This window comes from Oryzias latipes, chromosome 20 (assembly GCF_002234675.1).
Source record: "Oryzias latipes chromosome 20, ASM223467v1".
Classification (NCBI taxonomy): domain Eukaryota; kingdom Metazoa; phylum Chordata; class Actinopteri; order Beloniformes; family Adrianichthyidae; genus Oryzias; species Oryzias latipes.
Window position 1 is genome coordinate 20507072 of NC_019878.2, and position 22217 is coordinate 20529288.

A 22217-nucleotide genomic window follows, 5' to 3' on the forward strand; every position below is an offset into this window, starting at 1 on the left:
TTTGCTCTCTAGTTTATTTCATTTTAGTGCCCAACTTTACTTCTTTTTTTAATTGCTAGTAATTAAATTAACTGGATTTTACTTCACATATAATTACCAATTTTATAACATAAATCATTTAATCAGAAACTTTTACTGTCTGTACCAACAATACATTTAAACGCAAACTTATTTTCAAAATGTTGTATTATTTATTACACTGTCTGTCCGCCAGGGGGAGAAGCTTGACCAGAATAAAACATGAATCCATCCCCGTGCAAAAACTAAAACTGTGATGCCTAACGTGTGAAAATCAACGTGTGTGGAGGCTTTGATTTAAAAGCAAATGTCTACTCTATGAGATTTTGATGAACAGCAAAGCCGGGGATAATTCCACCGTCACACTGAGTCGCCACAAATGAAACCTGACAATAAGATGAGCTTGTCACTGTGGGAGAGCGGAATAAGTTTAGATTTATTAAACTTGCGTTAACATTTAGAGCATCACAGACAGGATCAATACACATCCTGTACAAATGACAGGAGACAAAATCTACATACATATTAAAAGGGTGAGCATTGAGATTGAAAAGCTCAAAACTGTCAATGCGTTTGTAAACTCTTGGAATCATCTCTTGCTTTACATAATGTCATTTTTTGTGTGTGTCTGTTTACATGTTGCAGCCAGTTACAGAGTTTCCCCCTCTATTTTAATTCTAAATGAGCTGAAATTCTTTTTACAAACTACAGTCTGTTTGTGGCACATTCAAACTAACAGCAGTCCATTATGTTGTTACATTTACAAATACAACAAAAATGGTTAGCATGCCATAATTACAGTTTGCTTGAATGACCTCTGTACATGAATACTTTGCTTATTTTAATCTATACAAAATAAAGAATTTACAGAACCACACTTTGCAGGTGTTAGCATGTACTCTAGGTGCACAACAGCAGCTCAGGTTGCACAACAATCACAGCATAACAGGACTATGATTTATCTTGGTAGAAGCCATAAACAGTGCATGTGGTATAAACTCACACATGAATGTATCAGTCTGGACACTGATAGGGAGCCCTCTGTCAAATTGAAATGCACATTCAAGTCCAGGATTTGATTCCATTTCTGTCTCTTCCATAAAGGAGCTTTGTCGTAGCTGAATATATCGTTATTTTTTTTTTATTCTCAGCTAACTCTTGCCTAACTTCATCTCCTCCACTGTGAGTCACTCACACTGAGGTCAATCAGTGCTGTTCACGCACTTCAGGGGGGGTTAAAAAGCGTTTGGCACATGTCTGTTGCCAGAGTTTCGTGTCACCATCTTTAACGTTTACCTTTTCATGCAAGGTACTGTTTCACTGCAAACGGTATTCACTTCAGCTGCTACCGTCATGTTATCCTGGACTGTTGAAGGCACTTTTGGCAAACATGGCAATGATATAGTAAAAATAATAATAAATTCTATTTTTAATGAAATGCTTTTTTTTCTTTTTCTTTGCCAGTTCCCTTTAGAATACTTTTTGATAAAACGAATTAAAGACTCACTCCAATGAAAATTGTATTTTTGGTGTTTTTAACATCTGGCATTTTTCTGATAAAAGAGGACATTAAGGAAATTAAGCCCACATTTGCAATTCTGAGTATTTCTTTATTTAAATGTTGTGATTGAGGCGAAGACAATAAAAATGCAGTTGGAAAAATAGCATATTCGTTGTGTAGATAATAAGCTGGGTGGCCACAAGCTTCGTGCTCCAGTCCATTGCGGTACGTCCTCTTCCTCGTCTGAGCTGGCATCTGGCTCAAAACTGTACCGTTGCTGGCCATTTTTGTTGCACCAGCAATGTTAAGTTGGGATTGTGAGGGGCTGTAAGCAGGAGAGTGTGCAAACAAAGAACTCTCACCAACGGGGAGGGGAAAGGGGACAGGGTTGCTCCACTCCAACTGTCTCGCCCACAACTTAGTGGCAAATTTCAAATGAACTAGAAATAAAAAAAATAGGACATTTTTTTTTTTCTTTCATTTTCCCTAAAAATAGCGTAATTATTACTAAAAGACCACTGGGACGATTTTAGATCATAGATATAGATCAAAAGATGATTGGAGTGGGTCTTCAATACAGAAAGTTTTTATATGATTGCCCAAAAGTTAAAAATAAAGTTAAGGAGATTCTGCAAGAAAGCTGCAGCAATTGTGACTTTTTTAAAATTCATTTTGTTGAGGTGATTTTAATAATTATCCGTATTTGAATCATGTTATAGAAGCAGATCAAATGTGAGTGATACACGTGTTTAATGAACGCTTTGCAACCTTTTTAACGACACGTTTTTTAAAACATTTTGGCTAAAAAAAATTGTCTAATTATATAAAAAGTCGACTGGGAACGCTTTTGAAATAGCTCAAAAGATGATAAGAGGGACTTTAGCCATTTTTAAGATTAAAATAATATAATATTTCTTCTGCAGTTGTTCAATGTAGATGTTTCACAGATGACATTTTGCTTTTACGCAGCAGAAAAGGCACAGATGCCTTTGAAAAACATCACCAAAGCTCTTTTCCATCAAGCGTCTCACTGAGTAACGACAGTTAGAGCCATTCAGAGCAAAGATGGCTCCCTTAAACGCAGTGCAGTCATCATCGGCTCTCCATCATTCCTGTCAAGATGTCCTCGGAGAGAAAAGGTCTTCTTCAGTTCAGTACTGCATGTAAATAAGGAGTAGTGCCTTTCTTGGAAAAAAGAAACATTTTCTTTTACATTTGCCTGTTTTTCAAACCCAACTTCTGCTGCTCGCAGTGAAGCAGGGTTAAAACTCAACACCCTGGATGACAGAATAATCGACAACAACAACGCTGTGTTTGTAAGTAACCAGTGAAATAATAGAAAAAGCATTTTTCTATCAATAATGGCACTGTTTTCTGATAAAAATCCTGTTACATGGCTGATGTGATGTGTGTTAAACCCAGATCATTGGAGTCTTCTTTTCCTATATGAGAAATCGAAGACAGTTCCACCGCTAGTCATGTTGGCCGACTAGTCCCATCCGGGTTCTCCAGGGCAATAGCGGCCTCCTGTAAGGTGCTGGGAGTCTTCTTGCTCCCCGACATTTTCTCACCTTTGAGTCTGGCCGACAGGCAGAAGTCTTTGAAGCAGCGTTTGAAGTTCTCATCCAGAAAGGCGTAGAGCACAGGGTTGAGGCTGCTGTTGGTGTAGCCCAGCGCCACGCAAAAGAAATAGGCCGCCATAATCCCAGTGGTCTCGGGCACGCTCACAAGAGCTTTTACCAAGATAAAGATGTGAATGGGCGTCCAGCAGACCACAAAGACGGCCACCACCACCACCACCAGCCGTGTGATGCGCCGCAGGTTGCGGTCCTTCTCGCGCGAACCGGACAGCATTCGAACGCTCTTCAGCCTCAGGACCATGAGGGAGTAGCACACGGTGATGATGAGCACAGGCACGACGAAGGCAAAGACAAACACGCAAATCTTCATCATGGTGTCCCAGTAAGCGTACGGCTCCGGGAACTGTAAGGCACATTCAGTGATGTCTGCAGAAGGAAAGGCGGGAGAAAATGATCATTAAATGACAAAGTGCACTTCTGTTTTACCATGAATAAAAATCCATTTTGAAGCTTTCCATCAATTTAGTCAGCTTTTGTGGAAGGCTAATCAGCACTCAGAAGGGAACATTTTGCTCTTTTGTCTGGCATCATCTGTTTTCAGACATAATGGGTATGGTGTGTGGCTAATGGAAAACTTACCACTGACAGATGGATTTGATGAAAAAATATTCCAGCTCTTAAAATCCTATTAGTTCAAGGTTGCCATGAATCTGCAGTTGCTGGGAAAATGATTAAAAAAGCGCTCTCACCGCTGTTCGTCTGGGTGCCGCCCAGGACAAAGGCAGGAATCCCTGCAGCCGAGGACAGGATCCAGATGCACACGTTGATCAGCTTAGCCTTGATGGGGGTACGGAAGTCCAGGGCCTTGACCGGGTGACACACGGCCACATAACGATCCACACTCATCATGGTGAGAGTGAAGATGCTGGTGAACATGTTGTAGTAGTCGATGGAGATGAAGACCTTGCACACCACCTCACCGAAGGGCCAGGTGTTTAGAAGATAGTCCGTGCTCTGGAAGGGCATGGTGGTGGTGACTAGGGCATCAGCAAGCGCTAGGTTAAAGATATAAATATTGGTGGCTGTCTTCATCTTTGTGTACCTGTTAAACACATAGAACACAAAGCCGTCCAGTTGAGACGTGAGCTAACCAACTCCTCAGGCAGGTGTGATTGCTTTGTTTTCTACCTGGAATTCCCTCTTGGCTGTTTCTCTATTAACATTTTTTTCTTTTGGTGTTTTATTATGCTGTAGCCTTTTTCTGATGATGAAGAATAAAGAAAATGTATCTTAAAATTGCATTTCTTAATATTTTTTTCATCCAAATCATTCTGAATCATGACCACATGAAAAAATGTTTGAAAAAGATCTTATTTATGACGTAGAAAATATGCTGGGCAACAAGCTCCCCGCTCCATTCCATTCTAATTCCTCCACCTGCAGACATATAGATCTATGGATGTATTGGGTTTCCTCGTCTAAGCTGGTATCTGGATCAAAATTGCTGTCCGGTAACGTTAGGTTGGGGTTGTGAGGGGCTGTAAAGGCCACGCCACACAGCAACATACGTACAACTTGCACAGATGAAAATTGGTCATTCATGAGAATACGTGGAAAAAGACAGAAAAGTTGTGGTCTTTACGAAAACATTTCAGAGATGAGGCAAATTTTCTAATGTACTACTGCCACTCAACAGGAAATATGTCCTATAAAAAAACAGTTCTTATTTTTTACTTTGGCTAACAACTGTGTTGTCATAATTACCACTGGGAAAGCCTTTAGGACAGATAAAAATATGATCAGAGTGGGACCTTAAACAGTTGCCAACGAGGCTTTCTTCCCTTTGTAATGTATGCAATGCTGCTCGCTGCAAAGCAGGCATTATCAGCTTATTTAAATCACATTAAGGCGCAATGACCTTTTGTTTAGGCTGACTTGTACGAAGTTTGAGGTTTAAAGATAAAGAAAGTCAGCTCCATTTACTGTATTTGGTGCAAGATTACATAAGGAGGAAAAAGGCGAACCCAGTAAAACTTTGTGTGGATGATAAGAAGAAAAAAACATCCCTTTTGTTAGATTTCAGAGAACCGTTTTTCAGACAGGGACATTTCTGGTTTTTAATCCTTCTGCACCTGCAGAACAAATATGCAGCATTTATTCCTGCTGTGTGTCTTCAGAATTAATCTAAGGAGGACAGTAATATATTCAGACTAGTCACCATGTTGTCAAAGTTTTTAAGGGACCACAATATGAGCTTAAGGCTGACAGTAATCAAAGTATTTAAAGAAAAATATAACCTTCTCAGAGTGCGATATTGTACTAAGCTGCTGTCCCAGATGTTCAGGTTTTTTTATCACTTATAAACAGTTTTTAGTCTTTTCTATTTAGACTTTTTAGACCCACTCTTTCTTTCTTTCTTTCTTTCTTTAAAGACCCACTCTGATGGTGTTTTTTTTATGTTTTTAACATGCTCTTGTGGCATTTGGAGGACAAACAAAGAAAATTAAGCAAAATTGGTTTTGTGAATCAGGAGAATCAGGAGCGGAAACAAAAATGCAGTTTGAAAAAGATCCTATTTGTAGACGTAGGAAATATGCTGGGCGGGCCACAAGTTCCCTGCTCTAGGCTCTCAGCAACGGGGAGGGGAAGGGGGGCGGTGTTACTCCGCACCAACAGTCCCGCCGACAAGTCAGAGGTGAATTTCAGATGAATTCCTGCCTCTAAAAACTGTACTGTCATATTTAAAAGACCACTGGGAGGGCTTTTACAATAGATTACGAAAGATGATTAAACTTTAATATTTTCTCATTTACTTAGAAGAAATAAAGCTGTCTTTCAAAACAAACTAACATATGCACTTAAAAATAAAATAAACACTAAAATGGTCTTTGAAGTTCAATATCTCAAATTAGTTTTAGGGATGTTTTCTACACATTTGGACATTTTTAGAGGCTTGTTTTCTGCTCCTTTAAGAGTCAAATCTCTTATATTTTGTTACTCTGTGAATACATCTGAGCCACAGCGTGTCCTGCCAGGAGTTGAATCCGAGTTGGAGTGGATTTATACATAAAGGGGTTCATTGATGAGCCTTAAACGATGGTTTTATTATTATACACTGTAAAGAAAGATGCCTTGCAGTTACATATAGAGTCAAACGTGGACAAGAAGTATGGGAAAAAGGTATCTCAGGAACCATTTGGAGCCAGGGGGCAATAGTATCTTTTTTTGTTGTTTTATTTTATCCTGTAGTTCTTGCTTTTGTTTTTCCTCAAGTAGGGTTTCCAATACTGCATTCTCCAGGAACCTCTCCATTAGTAAATGGCTTTTTGTGTTGGGCCAAAATCCAAGAAATTCGGAGGAAACACTCCTGAACAGGTTGTAGGTTGTGAATGAGTGAAAACACTGAGCTCTCTGGAGGCTATTTCTTTTCTGTGATCTTACTTAGGTGGAAATGTTTGTTTAAAAAAAAAAACCTTTCTGTTCTCTGTGCTGGTGTTTCACATTGGCCCTTGCATGTGCTCTCAAAGTGAAGTCTGAACAGTTGATTTCAGCTTAAACACTCTGTTTCCGCTGTCCACTCTTGGTTTTTCTTGGAGAACGCCAATTAAGTCTTATTTTCTGTCCCTTTGTGTTGTCTGCTTCACTCTCTTTGTGAGCACTGCCTTTTTCTCACATTTCTCATGTGCAATAGTCTTCATGTCTCCAAAAGTTGGTACAATTTCCTGGTTCTCTACTTTTGTTTCCAGTGAATTATGGATGTTGCCCTGGTCTTTTTGAGTGCAACTTGCCTCTGACTTCCTCTTCTGCTTAAATTTAATAACCTGTAAATCACACATTTGATTGGCTGGTTGGTATCATGAGAAAATGATTAACAGGCAAGTCATTTCTCTGTACATTTGCACTACACCCCCACAGGAAAGTCTGTACCAGTTAAAGCTAAAGCATCACATTTGGTTTTTCTTGATTACATTTTGTCTGAGATGTTTTTTGGGGTCCATGTTGGATAGCATCTTCCTGCCTGCCTGCCTGTCTAGCTGTCTCTCACCTACAGTATAGAGTGGAGTTGGAAATTGGACTATAGTACAATGGGTGTAAGAAGAGGAAGACATATTTGTAGGAAAAGAGAGAAAAGTAAGAGGAGGAGTCTAGGACTAAGAGAAGGAATGTCGACCTAGAAGGGTTTATGGTGTGGGTGGAAAGGGACATGGAGGGGGTGATGATTGGGTGATGAGAATGAAGCTGGAAGTAGAAAAAATGTGATGTTCGCCTAGAAAAATGTAATCTAGAAGAGAAGGAGAAATTCTGGTGGATGATGGATGAGGAAAGATGAGATGTGGGTGAAGGAAACAGAAGTGACGAGGAAGTGATGAGGAAGTTTAGTGTTCAGGACAGAAATCCAGAAGGACATGTCTCTCAAATGTCAGTGATGAAGACAATTTTCCAGAAAAGAGAGGAGAACAAAAAGTGATTCCATCTTTTCAGATGGTTTAATCTGAAAGAGATCAGACTGCTATGGACAGCAGAGGATGGTGGTGTGAGGATGACTCTGGTAGTGAGGAAGATGAATAGCACAAGAGAAGACAGCCAAGTGGGGGAAGTTAAAAGGGAAGAATGTTGTGAGGCTTTTAGGGAGGAGGTGAAACAAGCTTTTGGAGGTTCTTTCAGAAGACTGGACATCTCCAACTAACATGCTCAGGAAGAAGGCATTTGGTGAGTCATCTGGAAAGCAGATACAGAGACTTTGTGGTGGAATGAAGAAGGTAAGGAGCGTGTTGAAGACACACTCAAATGAAAATCCTGTTTCTGGTGTTTTTAACATGTTCTTCAGGCATTTTTCTGATGAAGGGAGGACATATATAAAGAGAATTAAAATTAAAATAGCATTTCGGAGTATTTCTTTATTCAAATTGTTGTGAATCAAGGGGCAGATGAAAAACAGTCGGCAGGCCACAAGCTCCAGGAAGGTGAAGGATCCATTCTAATGCATCCACTTGTAGACGAATCCATGAACGTCTTCATTTCCCTCTTCCGAGCTAACATCTGGCTTAAAGGTGTACGGTTCCAATAATGTGCACCATTTTTGTTGCATGGCTAATGTTAGGTTGGAGTTAAGGGGCTGTAAGCTAGCGGGAGAGCGTGTGAACAAATGGATGATGGGAAAAGGGGTAAGGCTTACTCAGCGGCAAAGAACCACCCACAACTCGGAGGCAAAATTCTGATTATTCTGATGAACTCACTCTGCAGAAACTATGTTCAAGGAAACAACATTGATTTTTTTTTGGCTAAAAAAAGCATAATCATAATTAAAAACCACTGGGTAGGCTTTCAAAACAGATCAAAAGATGACCGGAGAGGGATGTTAACAGGAGAGGGATAAACAAGAAAAAGTGGGACACAGAGGACAGAAGTAGAGAGCGATGGAGCGTAAAGTAAAGGTGAAGGAGGCAAAGGTCAAACAAAGAACATTTAGGACTTAAATGACAGATTGAACACACATGAGGGTGGGGTAAATCTTTAGGGGGTAAGGCAGCAGGTTACAGTGATCAACAACAAAAAGTGACCTTTGCGGAGCAACAAATAGCAAAGTTAAGAAGGGAAGAAGGCACTGAGGAGGAGGAAGAGTGCCAAGGCAATTGGTCTGATCTCAGGGTCTGATCCCTGCTCTTGATCTTGTAAACAAACTGTTTCTGGATCTGATGGGTTACTATTTTTAAAGACTCACTCCAATCATCTATCATAGATATAATTTATTTTTAAAAGCAGTTCAAGTGGTCTTTTAATTTTGATTTCCGTTTTTTAACAAAAATCCACCAAACCTGTGTTGTTATCTATGACAGTTTCTGCAAAGTAGCAGTAGTTCATCTGAAATTTGTTTCCAAGTTGTTGGTGGTAGCGTTGCTTACCGGTGCAACAAAAACAACAAGCAACATTGGAACGATCTAGCTAGCCAAACAGTTTAGATCCAGATTCCAGCTCAGACAAGGAAAACAAAAACATTCATGGATCTATTTGTCCACAAGTGGATGCAGGGGCCTGCTTATTTTAGCTTCCATTTCCCAACTGCAATCTTTTTCCAACAGTATTTTTTCATCTGCTCCTATTTCATCACAATTTGAATAAATAAATAATCAGAAATGCAATTGTGTGTTAACATTTCTTAATCTATGACCTCCATCATGAGAAAAGTGCCACAAGAACATGTTTAAAACACAATTTTCCATCTGAATAGGTATTTAACCATGGTGATGAATTAAAACTAAAGGGTTTTAATATTCAGATGAGAACAAGTTTGAATCTCACAGCTGTAGACCAGGAAAAAAAAGAATAAATCTATAAGTCAAACTGTTTTTTCTGTTCAGAGTCATCCCGTCAAACTGTTCAGAAAAGGTGGGTGAAAAGGAAAAACAAAAAAGGGAAGAGGGGACCAGTAACTCTGCTTACATCCTGTGGATTTGACCCCATTTTTCATGTAGTTCAGCTAAAGTTTACCTGCAAAAATCTGACCATAGTTGATTCAAACTAATTGTGACTTAAATCCAATTTGACAAATGCATGTTATTTATTTATGTACTTAATCTTCAAATCTACATCCTGGCTGTCAAAGTTGTTGTTTCCCTTTTGGCTTTTCCCAACAGAGGTAGCCACAGTGAACGAGTCGCATGGTAAACTTGGCAATGTTTTATGCTGGATGCCCTTCCTGATGCAACCCTCTCAAAGCAACCGGGTTTGGGACCGGCACAGAAGTAGAGAAGGGAACAGGAAGCAGCCCGGAGTTGAACCCTGGTTTCACGGATGGAAGGCGCCGCAAACCAGCACGAGCTAAACCGGCTCCCCACATCCTGGCTGTCAAAGAATCAACTAAAATGCAGGGATAACAGTTAGTGATTCCCTTTAATCTCAGATGGATGAATGATGAGAAAATAAAAAAAATTAAAAATCCCATATCATCAATGCTATCTTTCTTTCTTACTGATATGCAGATTCATTATTTGGCATTGTCTTGCATAACACAGCTGCTTACTTTTTTGTAGGAATAAACAGTATCTTAATAAAAAAATGAAAATAAATGAACATTCAATTTAAAAATTGACAGTTGAAATCAAAGTGGCTAAAATACAGCTGGGAAATTGGACATATCTCATCTAACGATGGCACACAAAAAGACAAGTATCATTTTACAGCAGTGCTGAAAAGATTATTTTGTAGAAACTAACAGATTTATGTGCATTTTCTAAAAATCTTTCTAAAACTTGCTATTACTTTGTCACCAGCTTTGGCATCTTCTCCTTAATAGTTTTCTTTTGAATTTCCTAATTAATGAAGTAAGTAATTGCTGCCTCAGCCGCAGGGTAAATCCTCCAAAACACCTAATTAAAAAGATTACATGAATGTGTTCTAATAGTTTTAATGCACTGAAATGCGTTACCTTTTAATAGTTTTGCTTCTGTTTTACCAAAAGCTGTGGAATAAAAATGTGTGCATCCGTCAAATAACTTCACCCAAACAGCAGCACATTGAACTACTAACTGTTCTGCCAAGCCTCTACAACTGAACATCTCCTCTGTAGTCCATCAGACCGATTCCAGACATTTGTTCACTCCCAATCACCCTGAGATGATGCATTTTGACAGCATAACTGACCTCCATGGAGGTAAAATGTGCATTTTTTAGACTGAACTGGCCTCATAATTTTCCCCTCTCCATCTGAAGTGATGAACTTGGCACCAACAGAAGCAGCAATTCATCTCTTATATGATAATTGTCCTGTTGACTAAAGGATTCTGGAAGAAGCCTCTGCAAACCAGTTACACTAAATCAGATTTGTTGGAGTTGGAGATCATAAATGATAAGGTGCATGCGGTCCATCAGATTGATAAAGCAGCACTTCTATATCTATAATTAATATCACATGCAGAATTCAAGACAATAGTGTTGTACTTTAATAGGTTTGAGAGCTATTGTATTAAAAAAACAGATTTTTGGGAAATTTTTTATATAACAGAGACACTTTCTACAGTTCATCCGTTTTTGGATGCAAGCTATGGCGATAGCAAATATCTAACATCAGTGCTGATAAACCACAGGCCTGTAGCTCTACAGGAAACATCTGAAAGCGCATCCAGCCCTCTTCTGACTGCATGGGTGCCTTTTTTTTTCTTTTTTAAGAAAAGTCATTTTGAGTCATATTTTCTGGGATACAGATTTGTTTTTGGCGCATCTCGTGGCTTATCAAACAAAAAGAACCAGAAAAAGAAGAACCCACCTGATGATGACATACATAACGAGACAGTTTCCCATCAAGCCGACCACAAACACCACCGAATACACAGCCGTGATGATGGGGATGATGGGCGACATGCCCTCCTGCTCCCAGCTGCCCTCATCGTGGGTCACGTTGCGGCTGTCAGAGTAACCGGACATCCAAGCTGATGAATTCCCCGGACAGCCCTCCAGCAGCGGGAATAGGCACTTGTTGTCTTCTTTAAAAATTTCAACAGGAGTATTTTCCATGGCGACACCTGTCTTGACGAATACAAGAAAATGACTTTGGATCGTGTGAGATTTGGAAAAGACGAGGATGCGCGTCGGAGCCACAGAAACGCACTTAAATCCGACAGAAAAAAGAATAAAAAATTGTGTTTATGGTCATTTTGCACAAACATTTGCAAGAATATTTTTTTTTCTCTTGTGGATCATGCAAAAAGATCGTCGGAACGAACATGCGCATCTCCGGTCGTTCTTGGAGAAGCGCGCACCGCGCAGCCACATCACTGACCCGCATCTCTCGGGTTACTCACCTTTATCCCCCAAAATCAGCGCGACAGTATGGAGAGGCTGTGTCCTCCAGGTGTTTAATTCTTCCCTGGTTGTGTTTGGCCGCGTGTCTAAAGCCCATCAAAGTTTTACTCGCGCGCGGAGAGGAGAAGCGGCTTTGGCTTTTTGCGGACCCCCGTGCACACGCACTGATGGATGGTGGGTGAGGTGACGCGCTTTCAGGCTAGACCTGCCCAGCACAGACGCACTCCCACACGCACAGTCATTGAAAATATGAGCTGACAGAGCGATGACAATAACCTGCAGGCGGGCGCACAGCTCCCCGCAATTTAGTCACAAAAAAAGGCATTCAGCATCATTACGCAGGGCATCTCTCATTTACGCTTTAATGCAAAGCCCTAAGCAGATTAAATAAAACACCTTGTAAATGATACCTATCTGAAGGGCATTTTTAGTCAGCACTTTAGGGTATTTTTGGAGCATCAAAATGTGATAGGGAGTCATAACCGCTTCCACAGGACACAATCAGGCACATTTCAGGTCGTTTCTGCTTACTGCATTTCACAAACAGAACAAATGTGATATGTGGTGGTTTAAAGCTGCAGTTTTAAACCACTATATAAAGCTGCAGCTTTAGACCACCCAATCAGACTTTTCATTTGATCATAGAGGGATTTCAAATAGAAAAAATCTTGTAATGCCATTTGTTGTGGGGACATGGTTTTTGACCTACAAGTCAAAGAGTTTAGAAATCTGTATAGTATTGGGAAAAAAAACTGTCTGCCCACACCAGCCCCATGCTGTTACAGGTCAAAACCCCTATAAATACAGAGATTCAATTCAGTTTTATTTATATTGCTCAATATTACGACATCTCAAAGGGCTTCACCCTTATCTCTGGGTAAGGGTGCACAAACAGCCTCACATCTAAAAAAACAAAAAAGACAAACAAACAAGGTTTTCAAACCTCTTCCCATTCTCCATCAGATTCTTCACTAGAAAGGCAAACACTCGCAAAAACCTTTGGTGTGGGGCCAAATTCACCACTCTCTCATACCTGAGGTTAAAAGAAAAATAAAATTCATCACTGATGACCCTTCATCTCTCCTTCAGCTGGTCCCAGCAGGTTCCCGCTCCACAGCCCCTACGGCCAAAAGGAGGATTCTCACTCCCACATCAATAATGGGTTTAAAAAGCTTTAGCAGACCTTCACCTTACAATGAAAAGTTTCACTTTTGTTCTCACTTCTATATAAAAAAGAAAATGAGTTATTGTGATTTAATGAATCTGCTGCAGGTGTCAGCCAACCCAGAAGTTTTCCAGCAAGTCTTTTAAACTTTTTCGTTTCAGGATCAGTGCCTGAAGAAGACTTTGTTAGTTTTATTTCTTATATAAACCTTAAAGTTCCTGCATCCAACTCTATAGAGCAATAAAAATATCCCATGCTGCTAAAAACCAACAAAATAGCACTTCCGACTTAGCTGCCAGTGGACTTAATGCTTCTTTTGGATGAAAAATGTCGATCAATTGTGTTTAGGTGAATTTCTCCCCACCAGACAACTAACTGGCAAGAAGTATAAAAAAAAGCAACACTTTAGTTTCTCAGAAAGCAACTCTTACATGGCATCTCACCAAGGCCTCATTCAATTTAAAAATAAAGCATCTGCTCTACACATGCTGTTGATTCTGTTATTTTTAATGCAGCCAAAAAACTCCTTTAGTTCCGCTCTGAAATATTTGATGTAAAAAAAAAAAAAGCTAAACAAGAAACATTTATTTAATGGTGGTCTCAGGTTTATTCTTGCATTTAATGGTTATCCTTCCATCCATCCATCTACAGCAGTGTTCTGAAACCCAAACAAACCAAACCAGTTTAACCTAGGTTGGGGAGGGAAGCCCGGCTGAGGACAGTCTAAGTCAGTGTTTTTCAACCTTTTTTGAGCCAAGGCACACTTTACCTTTGACAAAATCCCACGGCTCACCAGCATCCAAAACTTAAAAAAGAAGAAACTCTATGGTCTGTATTGATCTACAGCCCCTCCGCAATCTCACGTGCATTTTTGTGATAATTGTGGCAGAAAAAGCTGAAAGTTTTAGCTGTTTTTTCTAAAAGATGTAATAAAAGTTAAGTTAGTTTTCAGTAATAATTTTTAACTAAATTTTACCCTGGTGGTTGTTTTTTCCTCCGGTTTATTAACATGCAATTTTATGTAACCTCACAAAAAAAAAATATATATTCTTTCTAAATAGTGATATATTTTTTAAATGTTGGTGCAAACTTAACTGTAATTTTTGAACAATATGATCACAATATGTTTGATAAATTTTACACAAAAAGACTAACATTATGTTTATGTTTTCTGTAGCTACACAAACAGTAAACATGTTGAAGTTTGATCAGTTTTCTTTTGTCTTAATCAAAGATGAAGTTTTTGAAAACTTTAACAAAAAGGTTTCATTTCTTTTTAGATGATTAAATTGTTTTAGTTTAGTTTAATTGTGTCTGTTGGCCACTTCACCTTAATCCTGTTTCTTAAATGTTGTTTTCACTTCTTCTCAAATTTAACATATAAAATAATGTCACGGTGCCCCTGTCTGCCCCGCCTCCTCCTGCTCTGTTCCTGATTCCACCAGCTGTGACCACTTCACCTTCATCAACCCGTCTGCTCTTAAGGAGATCCAGTCCATCCATTCGACGCCAGATCGATACCCCTTATGGTGACTACGCCTGGTCAGCCTGCTCATGCCTTGTTTACTCTCGTCTTGCCACGTTCTAACCCTGTGTATCCCTGTCACAGGATTCATCACGACGAAGGTCACCTGTGTGGAAAACCTCGGCTGCTTACCTGTTGCTACGACGGAATACGGAGACGCTCAGCCGCTACTCTGCCTCCAGCCACGCCACGAGCCACGCTCTCGCCAAGGATCATCTTCCAACCAAAACAGAATTGACATTAAAACACTCTTGTGATCATTCTGGGTTTCAGCGTCTGGGTCTGTCCCGCCTACCGATCATGACAAATAATCCAGACGTTAAAGTGTTTCAGTTAGAAAGATGACTTGGACCAAACTCTGGGATGTTTGGCTGTTAATAAACACAGACCTTGAAGGAGAACTAAACTGTTGACCTCTAATTTCATCAAGAAGATTTAAAAACTGTTTGTGTGTTCGTTGTGGTTTCAAGACGTTTAACAGGAAGACTCATTGTACGCTGAGACGCTGTCACTTTAACCCAATGCACCATGGGAGATGTAGTGCAAACAGCCACCAAACGAAGACAGACTTGCTTCTCTGAGCTTCATTGTTTTGTTCACTTGTTCTGACACCGGATTCTGTGGAAAGCTACACCGCTAAAGACGAGATTTAGCTGGTATTTTTGTTGGAACTGAGAGACATGAGCTAAATCGGAACAAGGAAGTGAACACTTTAACCACTTCTGATTGGTCAGACTGATGACGTATGAATGATGGCGGGACTTTTCCAAAAATCAGAGCTATAGCTGCGGCTAAATCATGGCAGCGTAATTCTTATAAAAGTGTCTTTAATAGAATCAAATAAACACAAAGAAAAAAGTATATCTTTCATATTCATAACTAATCAGTGTTTTATCAGGGCCTGTTTTGATTAACAAAGAGCTGATATCCTGGAGATGGAATATGTTTTTAGATCAGGGAAAATGGTTAATTTCCCACGGCACACCTGGCCATCTCCCACAGCAGCACTCCGGTTGAAAAACACTGGTCTAAGTAGACAATGCCATCCAGTTTCAGGTCTGACTCCTCCCCCATGAACACATATAAACCAGCTCTTTTACCAGCTATTTCAGAATTGACAAAGCACTTTGGATAAGAGGTGAAATGTCTTCAACCTCAAAAACCAAGTCCAGATGACAACCTTTGAATCTTTTTTTTAAATCAATCACTTTGTTGTAATATAAAAGCATAGGTTAAAACAATAAGGAGTCCAAAAACACAATAGACTTAAAACAAAAGATGAACAGAAGACGGTAGAAACACTGACTAATGTAGGGAAGTAAACAGATTAACCCTTGTGCTATCCTAGGCACTTTAACATTGGGAGATGGGTCATTTAGACCCACTAGACAGTGCGCTGAACCTCTTTTCTTCAATGATTTGTGATCTTCTCTGGTGTCCATGGATTACATGAAATCTTTCCACCTTTATCCACCTTTGTCATGGTAGGGAGAACACGTCAATGTAAGGGTGGGGTCATCTAAGATAGAACAAGGGTTAAAAGTTGTAAGGGCAAAAAAAGTAGAAAAAAATCAACCATTAAATCCACTAAATACTTAAAAGCAGAAAATATTAAGACATACTCCAACGAAAATTGTGTTTTTAATATTATAACGTGTTGTTTTGCCATTTTTCTCATGTTGAAATTGTGAGAAAATTTACTTTGAAATTGCATTTCTGAGCATTTCTTTATTCAAATCACTGTAGTCTGGAGCAGACAAAAAAATGTGGTTTTAAAACAGATTTAATTTGGGTAATAGAATCTATAATCAGAAGACTACAAGTATCCTGCGCCATTCTATTCATGCATTCACTTGCAGAAAAATAGATCCATGTATGTCCTCATTTTCCTCGTCTGAGCTGGAATCCGGATCAGAACTGTACGGCTGGATAGCTCCAACATTGCTTGCCATTTTTGTTACACCACTAATGTTGGGTTGGGAGTGTGAGGAGTGTGAGGGGCTGTAAGATAGCAGGGGGAGTCTAAACAAATGGATGATGGGAAGGGAGGAAGGCTCACTTCAAACCATTGCTACAGCCTGCAACTTTGGGGCAAAATTCTAAAAAACTGCAGCTCTGCAGTAACTATGTCCTACAAAATGACATACATTTTAAATTTTGGCTAAAAGGGCATAATCATAAAAACAACACCGCTTTAAAAAATAGATCAAATGATGATCAGAGTGGAACTTTAAAAAGATAAGTATTTCATTTACTTTTTCACGTCTCCACAGTTGCAGAAAGTCTCAGTTCCATAGTTAAGTTATTCTGCAGATGAGGACCACAGTCCAAAAAAGAGGCCTCGCTGTGAATCCTCGTTCTCAGGTAGAGATAAGAGAGCAGAACCTGAGGATCTGAGAACTTTCAAAACTGTCCCACTTAAAATACAGTTGTAACAACACAAGTATTAACATGCTATGTTATGACTAATCTTTTTGCTTTTACACAAGCAGCCTTTTATTAGACCTTGTAAATGTTTTGTCTTCATCAAACAATGTTTTATACAACATGCTTGCCACAAATGTATCCAACTACCAATGCATTTACCAGATTGGCAGTTTATTTATTTATTTATTTATTATATTTTCACAGACTGGTTGCCAGTGTGCCGCTGTAAGCCGTGGTCTGCTGCGGGGAAGCTGCAGCACCAAGAGCAGTGTCAGCCTGCAGAACAAATCATTAAAGAAGGCAGGGACTGAAGGACTGAGACTGGACTCGTGAAGACAGTTAACATTGCAGAGAAGGCTGGCCACGTTCTGCTCCTTCATGGAAACCACCAACTGTCCTGTGTTCTAAGAAAGGAGAAGCTTCCTTCATCCATTGTCCCTGGGCACTCCACAGACAGACCGTGGAAGTCCTGCTTCCCCCTCCACCACCAGACACTGTTTTTTCTGTTTTGTTTTCACACTTTTAAATTAAATATTAATTTCCAAAAATATATTTTTTGGTATTTTTTTTCTCATTTTAGGATTTTTATCTAAGTTTTTTTATTTTTTTATTTATTTTTTGGCTAAGTAGTTGTTTTTTTATTTACCTTTCTCTGTGAAATCATCCATCCATCCATCCATCTCTAAATTCTGTCAAGAAATGTAAGACAAGGCTGCAAATCAAATATCTTTGAGTTAGACTTGCAAACCAAAGAGCCAAACTTGTCTAAAGACTTGAAAAAAATTCTGATTTCAGAATTTTCAAGGGTTCCCCGTGTGGATCAAATGAAAAGGAGTCGGAATGGAAGGACCGATGCAAATACACTTGAAGGGAATTACTTCTAAGAAGCAGGAGAGAGAGAGATTGACGCTCCTGTTACTGTAAGAAAAATAAAGTTGAGGCCTTTTGGCTCCAAAAAAACCAAACAACATCTATCACAGAAAATGACGTAAATCAACAAAAAAGGAAGAAAATTATGGACAGTCAAGCACAGCAACTAGAAATTAGATAATTTTATTGCTTTTTATATATCACACACTTTGTGTTGCACATACGTTTAGAAAATATGCTTTTTAAATTTAGCTCCTCATTAAGTTTGTACATTTATACGAACTCTCTTATGACCCCTCACACAGTACAATTGTACTATCCAAATCATTCCAGAGGAGCACATTTTACCAAACCGTTGAGTCCTCAGTGGATTCTTTATTACATCACATTATATTTTTCATTTGCATTGAACAGAACAGCTGTCCTGAGGGTGCAGCAGCTAAAAAATAACACTTAGAATGAAACAAAAAAGAAAATCTAAATGTTTACATCAGACGCCCTGAGGGTAATCTTCTGCATGCTACAGTGCATTGATTTGCACCGGGTCATTGCATGAATCATTGCTAACGTGTCCTCGCTGGGGTCAGAGCCAGTCTCGTGCATTACCGCTAACATCTGGGGACACGAAAAGGTCTCATTTGTTATTTCCTGAAGGCTCTCAGGAGGACACAGCTATGTGAGCTTATTCCAGTAAATGCAAATGAAAATGTTTCATGGAAAAATCATTATTAGAGACAGGAAGAAAGCAACTTAAACAGACTTGGAAATGACTTATTTCTATAAAGCTTTATGGGATTCTTCTTTATATGTAGTCTGTCAAGGAATCTCCCATTTACACATTTTTTATGTGACATTTGCTTTTTTTAAAGTACACTGTTCTTCTTCTAAACTTCATTTCATATCAAGTGTCATCTTCATCTTTAAAAGTTTAACACAATTTTTGTGTCAAAGCTCAAAATAGGTTTCCAAATCCTTCATTTAGTCATTTCACTTAATTTCTGTGTGACGAATGATTTTACAGATTTGCTTACCAACATAATTAATCTGCTATAAATCACCATTTCATCTCCAGGTAATCCACCAACAAGCTTTGAGAGGCACAATCACAAGACCATGATTATTTGAGACAGGAACATGACTTCTCATCATAAAGTGAGTCATAATACAATCAAACCTAAATGAAAAGAAGCTGATTGGTTTCTGGAACCTCTGTAAATTAAATTAGGTAGACATCTTCATTTTCTCTCTGATCATGGAAGGAATGACCTTTGCCGGACTCAGACATCACTTTCCCATCTCGGAGACAAATTTAGTCCTTTTGCAATATAGTTTGGCTTTGGTTGCTCCGCTTTGGGTTCCCCAACACTGTCCTCTATTTCCTCCTCACCTCTTTTAAGTCATCTTTTACTACATCCACAAACCTCCTCTAAGCTTCTTTCGTCGTAGTTCCACCCTCAGCATCCTTTTACCAACACTGTCCAAACATGTCCATTTCATCTCATTCTGATTTCTGCATTTATCACCCAAACACCAACCATGAGCTGTTCCTCTGATGGATTCATTCCTGATTCTATCCATCCTGTTATTCCCAAAGAGAACCTCAACATCTTCCGCTATGCCTCCTGTCTCTTTCTTATGCTACGTTCACACCAATGTGCATTCTAGAACTCGTTAAAAGCACCTACAGTTGAAAGAGGCTTTATGCAAAATGTCAAAGCGGTGCAAATCTCGTGAATCTTGCTTCAGGCTTTTTCTTTTACAGCTCTAGTCTGGTATATGAAAGACTTGGTGTCGTGTAAGTCCAGCCACCCACAAACAGCAGTTATTATTTTCTTTTTCCTGATAATTTTTTTAAATGGTTGGTACTTCCATGAATTGAAAGGTACGCCATTCATTTATCACTACCAGATCCGAGTCCCTAATCGGTCAAAGTTAGAACTGGTTAAACTCTTAACGCACGTTCAATGGGTGCACGTTTTGTGCCCAAAATGTCCCTATTTGTGCGTTTACGTTGACTTTTTTATTGAAAGTGGTCACTTGAATGCGAGTTACAAGGGTGGTGTGAACATAGCATCAGAGCAGGGGTCTCAAACTTGCGGCCCCTGGGCTATTTGCAGCCCCCAAGATGATATTTTGCGGCCCTCGCCTTAATATGGAAGTTTAATGTTAATGCGTCCTGCCAGTTTGTATGAATGACACTTTTTCTGTGTTGTGCGCAGAGCTGACAAACTAACCAATCACAGTGGGGTATATGACTCTGGGGGGCGTGACAATGACCGGGCATGAAAGCAGGGGAACATTTAAGGCTGGACACCTGACAGCCCCCTCCTTCCCACATTTAGGAGTTACTTACTTTCCTTTTTAGAACGTATTTATTCGCTCATAATTTTCTAAATACATGCAGTTTGTGCTGAACTTTTTTCTGGGCCGCACAGACCCAGAGGAGGGTTAAGGTTATGGTTACAGTTACGCACGGTTCTCGTGCGCAGCTGTCACTGCAAACCACCGCTCCCCCAGGAGATGGGCCAGTTTGAGGAGAATAAATGTCCCACACCTACATGCGTGACAGCTAACGGGGCTTCAACATTAAACATGTGCGAGCGACAACATGTAGTCTTAGACACATTGAAAATACGTGTGGAAAATGCAACAACAGACGTGTTTGAGATGACAAAGCTCCTCGCTTGGATCGTTAGCGAGACCAGGCCGGGGGGGCAGCAACACTGAAGGAGAACTGCAAGTTGTTGTCCTTAACATTCAATTTAGTTTTAATATACCTCTTCCCCTTAGCATGATCTGTGTTATTGTATCTTATATATTTATTTTAATGTTGTGTAATGTATGTAGCCTTTTTTTAATCAAAAGGTATTTGAAATGATTTGAATTGATCACTCAACTACAAAAACCATCAGGACACGTTTCCCATAATGCATTATTTTGTAGTCTATTGGCGGCTTGCGGTCAGCACGGTACTAATTTTCCAGCTGTGTTTGCTTAGTTGGGGCCTTGCTCCCGCCCCTTTCTCGTGAGATTTTGTGATGATTGACAGGTGATGTTGGAACAAAAACATATGTCACACACCAGGTGATCTGCGCAGCGTTTCGTCCACCTGGGTGATCTCAAACATGCTTATTGTGCATCTTGGCTGCACATATTTGGTGTCGCCAACATGCATTTCCATCCGTTTTTGAGCCTTTCTTTGATCTCAGATCTGTAACGATTGTTCTGATCTCCAGTGAACAGCCCCCGTTCTTTTAGGAACCATTGTTTGAATCCAGTATAAAAATATAGGAGTGGATGACCGGCTGCTCTACAATAACTAGTGACCAAGGTAATCTAAAAATGGTTACTGAATTTTTTTTTCCTTTACTGATTTTTGATTTAAAGAGTAAACTTAAAAAAAAGATGTCTCCACAGACTCAAAATTGGGAGCACATACTCTCTTTCAATAAGTTCAAGTACAGTCCAGATTTACAGACAATCATCTTCAATCACACTGAGGGTCTCAGCTGTATAAGTGCTGCCAAGTGTCCAGCAGTAAGAAGTAGAGAAAAGAAGCCGTGTTCAGAAGAACCCATTGATGGAGGTTACAGAACTGTAGAATTGGAGTCTTCTTTTGTGTTTAAAACAGTTAATAATAGAGTATAGTTAATAGCATAGTATATGTTCCATACAAGTTCATTGGCTCTCAGACACTCAAGTTGCATGTGTGTGCGTCAAAGTTGCGGCCCTCCCTTTGCTAGACCCTGCCTTCAGTGGCCCCCAGGTAAACTGAGTTTGAGACCCCTGCTCTAGAACAAACATGACTGCTCCACCACAGTCCTCTACATCACCTTTCCTTATATTCTTGCTTTTTGGTCACACAAAACACCCGAAACCTTCCTCCATCCGTTCCAACCTGCTTGCACACACCTCTTCACCTCTTTCCTACACTCTAAAAAACCTTCACCTCTGCTCTCTGTAACCTCACTGTTCTTCTTGAGTTCCTCTCATTTACTCACAGAGACTATGTCTTGCTGCAGCTGCATTTAATTCCTCTCCTTTCCAGAGCAAACCTCCACCTCTCCAGATGTCCCTCCACCTGCTCCCACTACAGATCACAGGGTCATCTGCAAACCCCACAATCCTGTTTAACCACAGCTCCCCTCTCTGTTCTCTGTCATAGACTTTCTCTTGGTCTACAAAGACACAATGCAGCTCCTCCTGACCTTCTCTGTTCTTCTCTGGAAACATCCTCAAAAAAAATGTTGTATCTGCGGTTCTCTTTCTCTACATGAAACCAACTGTTGACTCAATTGTTCACTTTTGATCTCAGTCTAGCTACCATTTTTC

General features: G+C 39.7%; 1 protein-coding gene across 1 annotated transcript; it reads right to left on the reverse strand.

Annotated features, from left to right (window-relative positions):
* Positions 1-179: 179 nt before the first annotated feature.
* LOC101159953 (delta-type opioid receptor) lies at positions 180-12190 on the reverse strand. Its single transcript, XM_011489021.3, has 4 exons — positions 11898-12190; positions 11363-11622; positions 3849-4201; positions 180-3525 (listed from the first exon to the last, which is right to left on the reverse strand). The coding sequence occupies exons 2-4, from the start codon at positions 11608-11610 to the stop codon at positions 2996-2998; spliced, it is 1131 nt and encodes a 376-aa protein (XP_011487323.1). The 5' UTR covers positions 11611-11622; positions 11898-12190; the 3' UTR covers positions 180-2995.
* Between the last annotated feature and the right edge of the window lie 10027 nt (positions 12191-22217).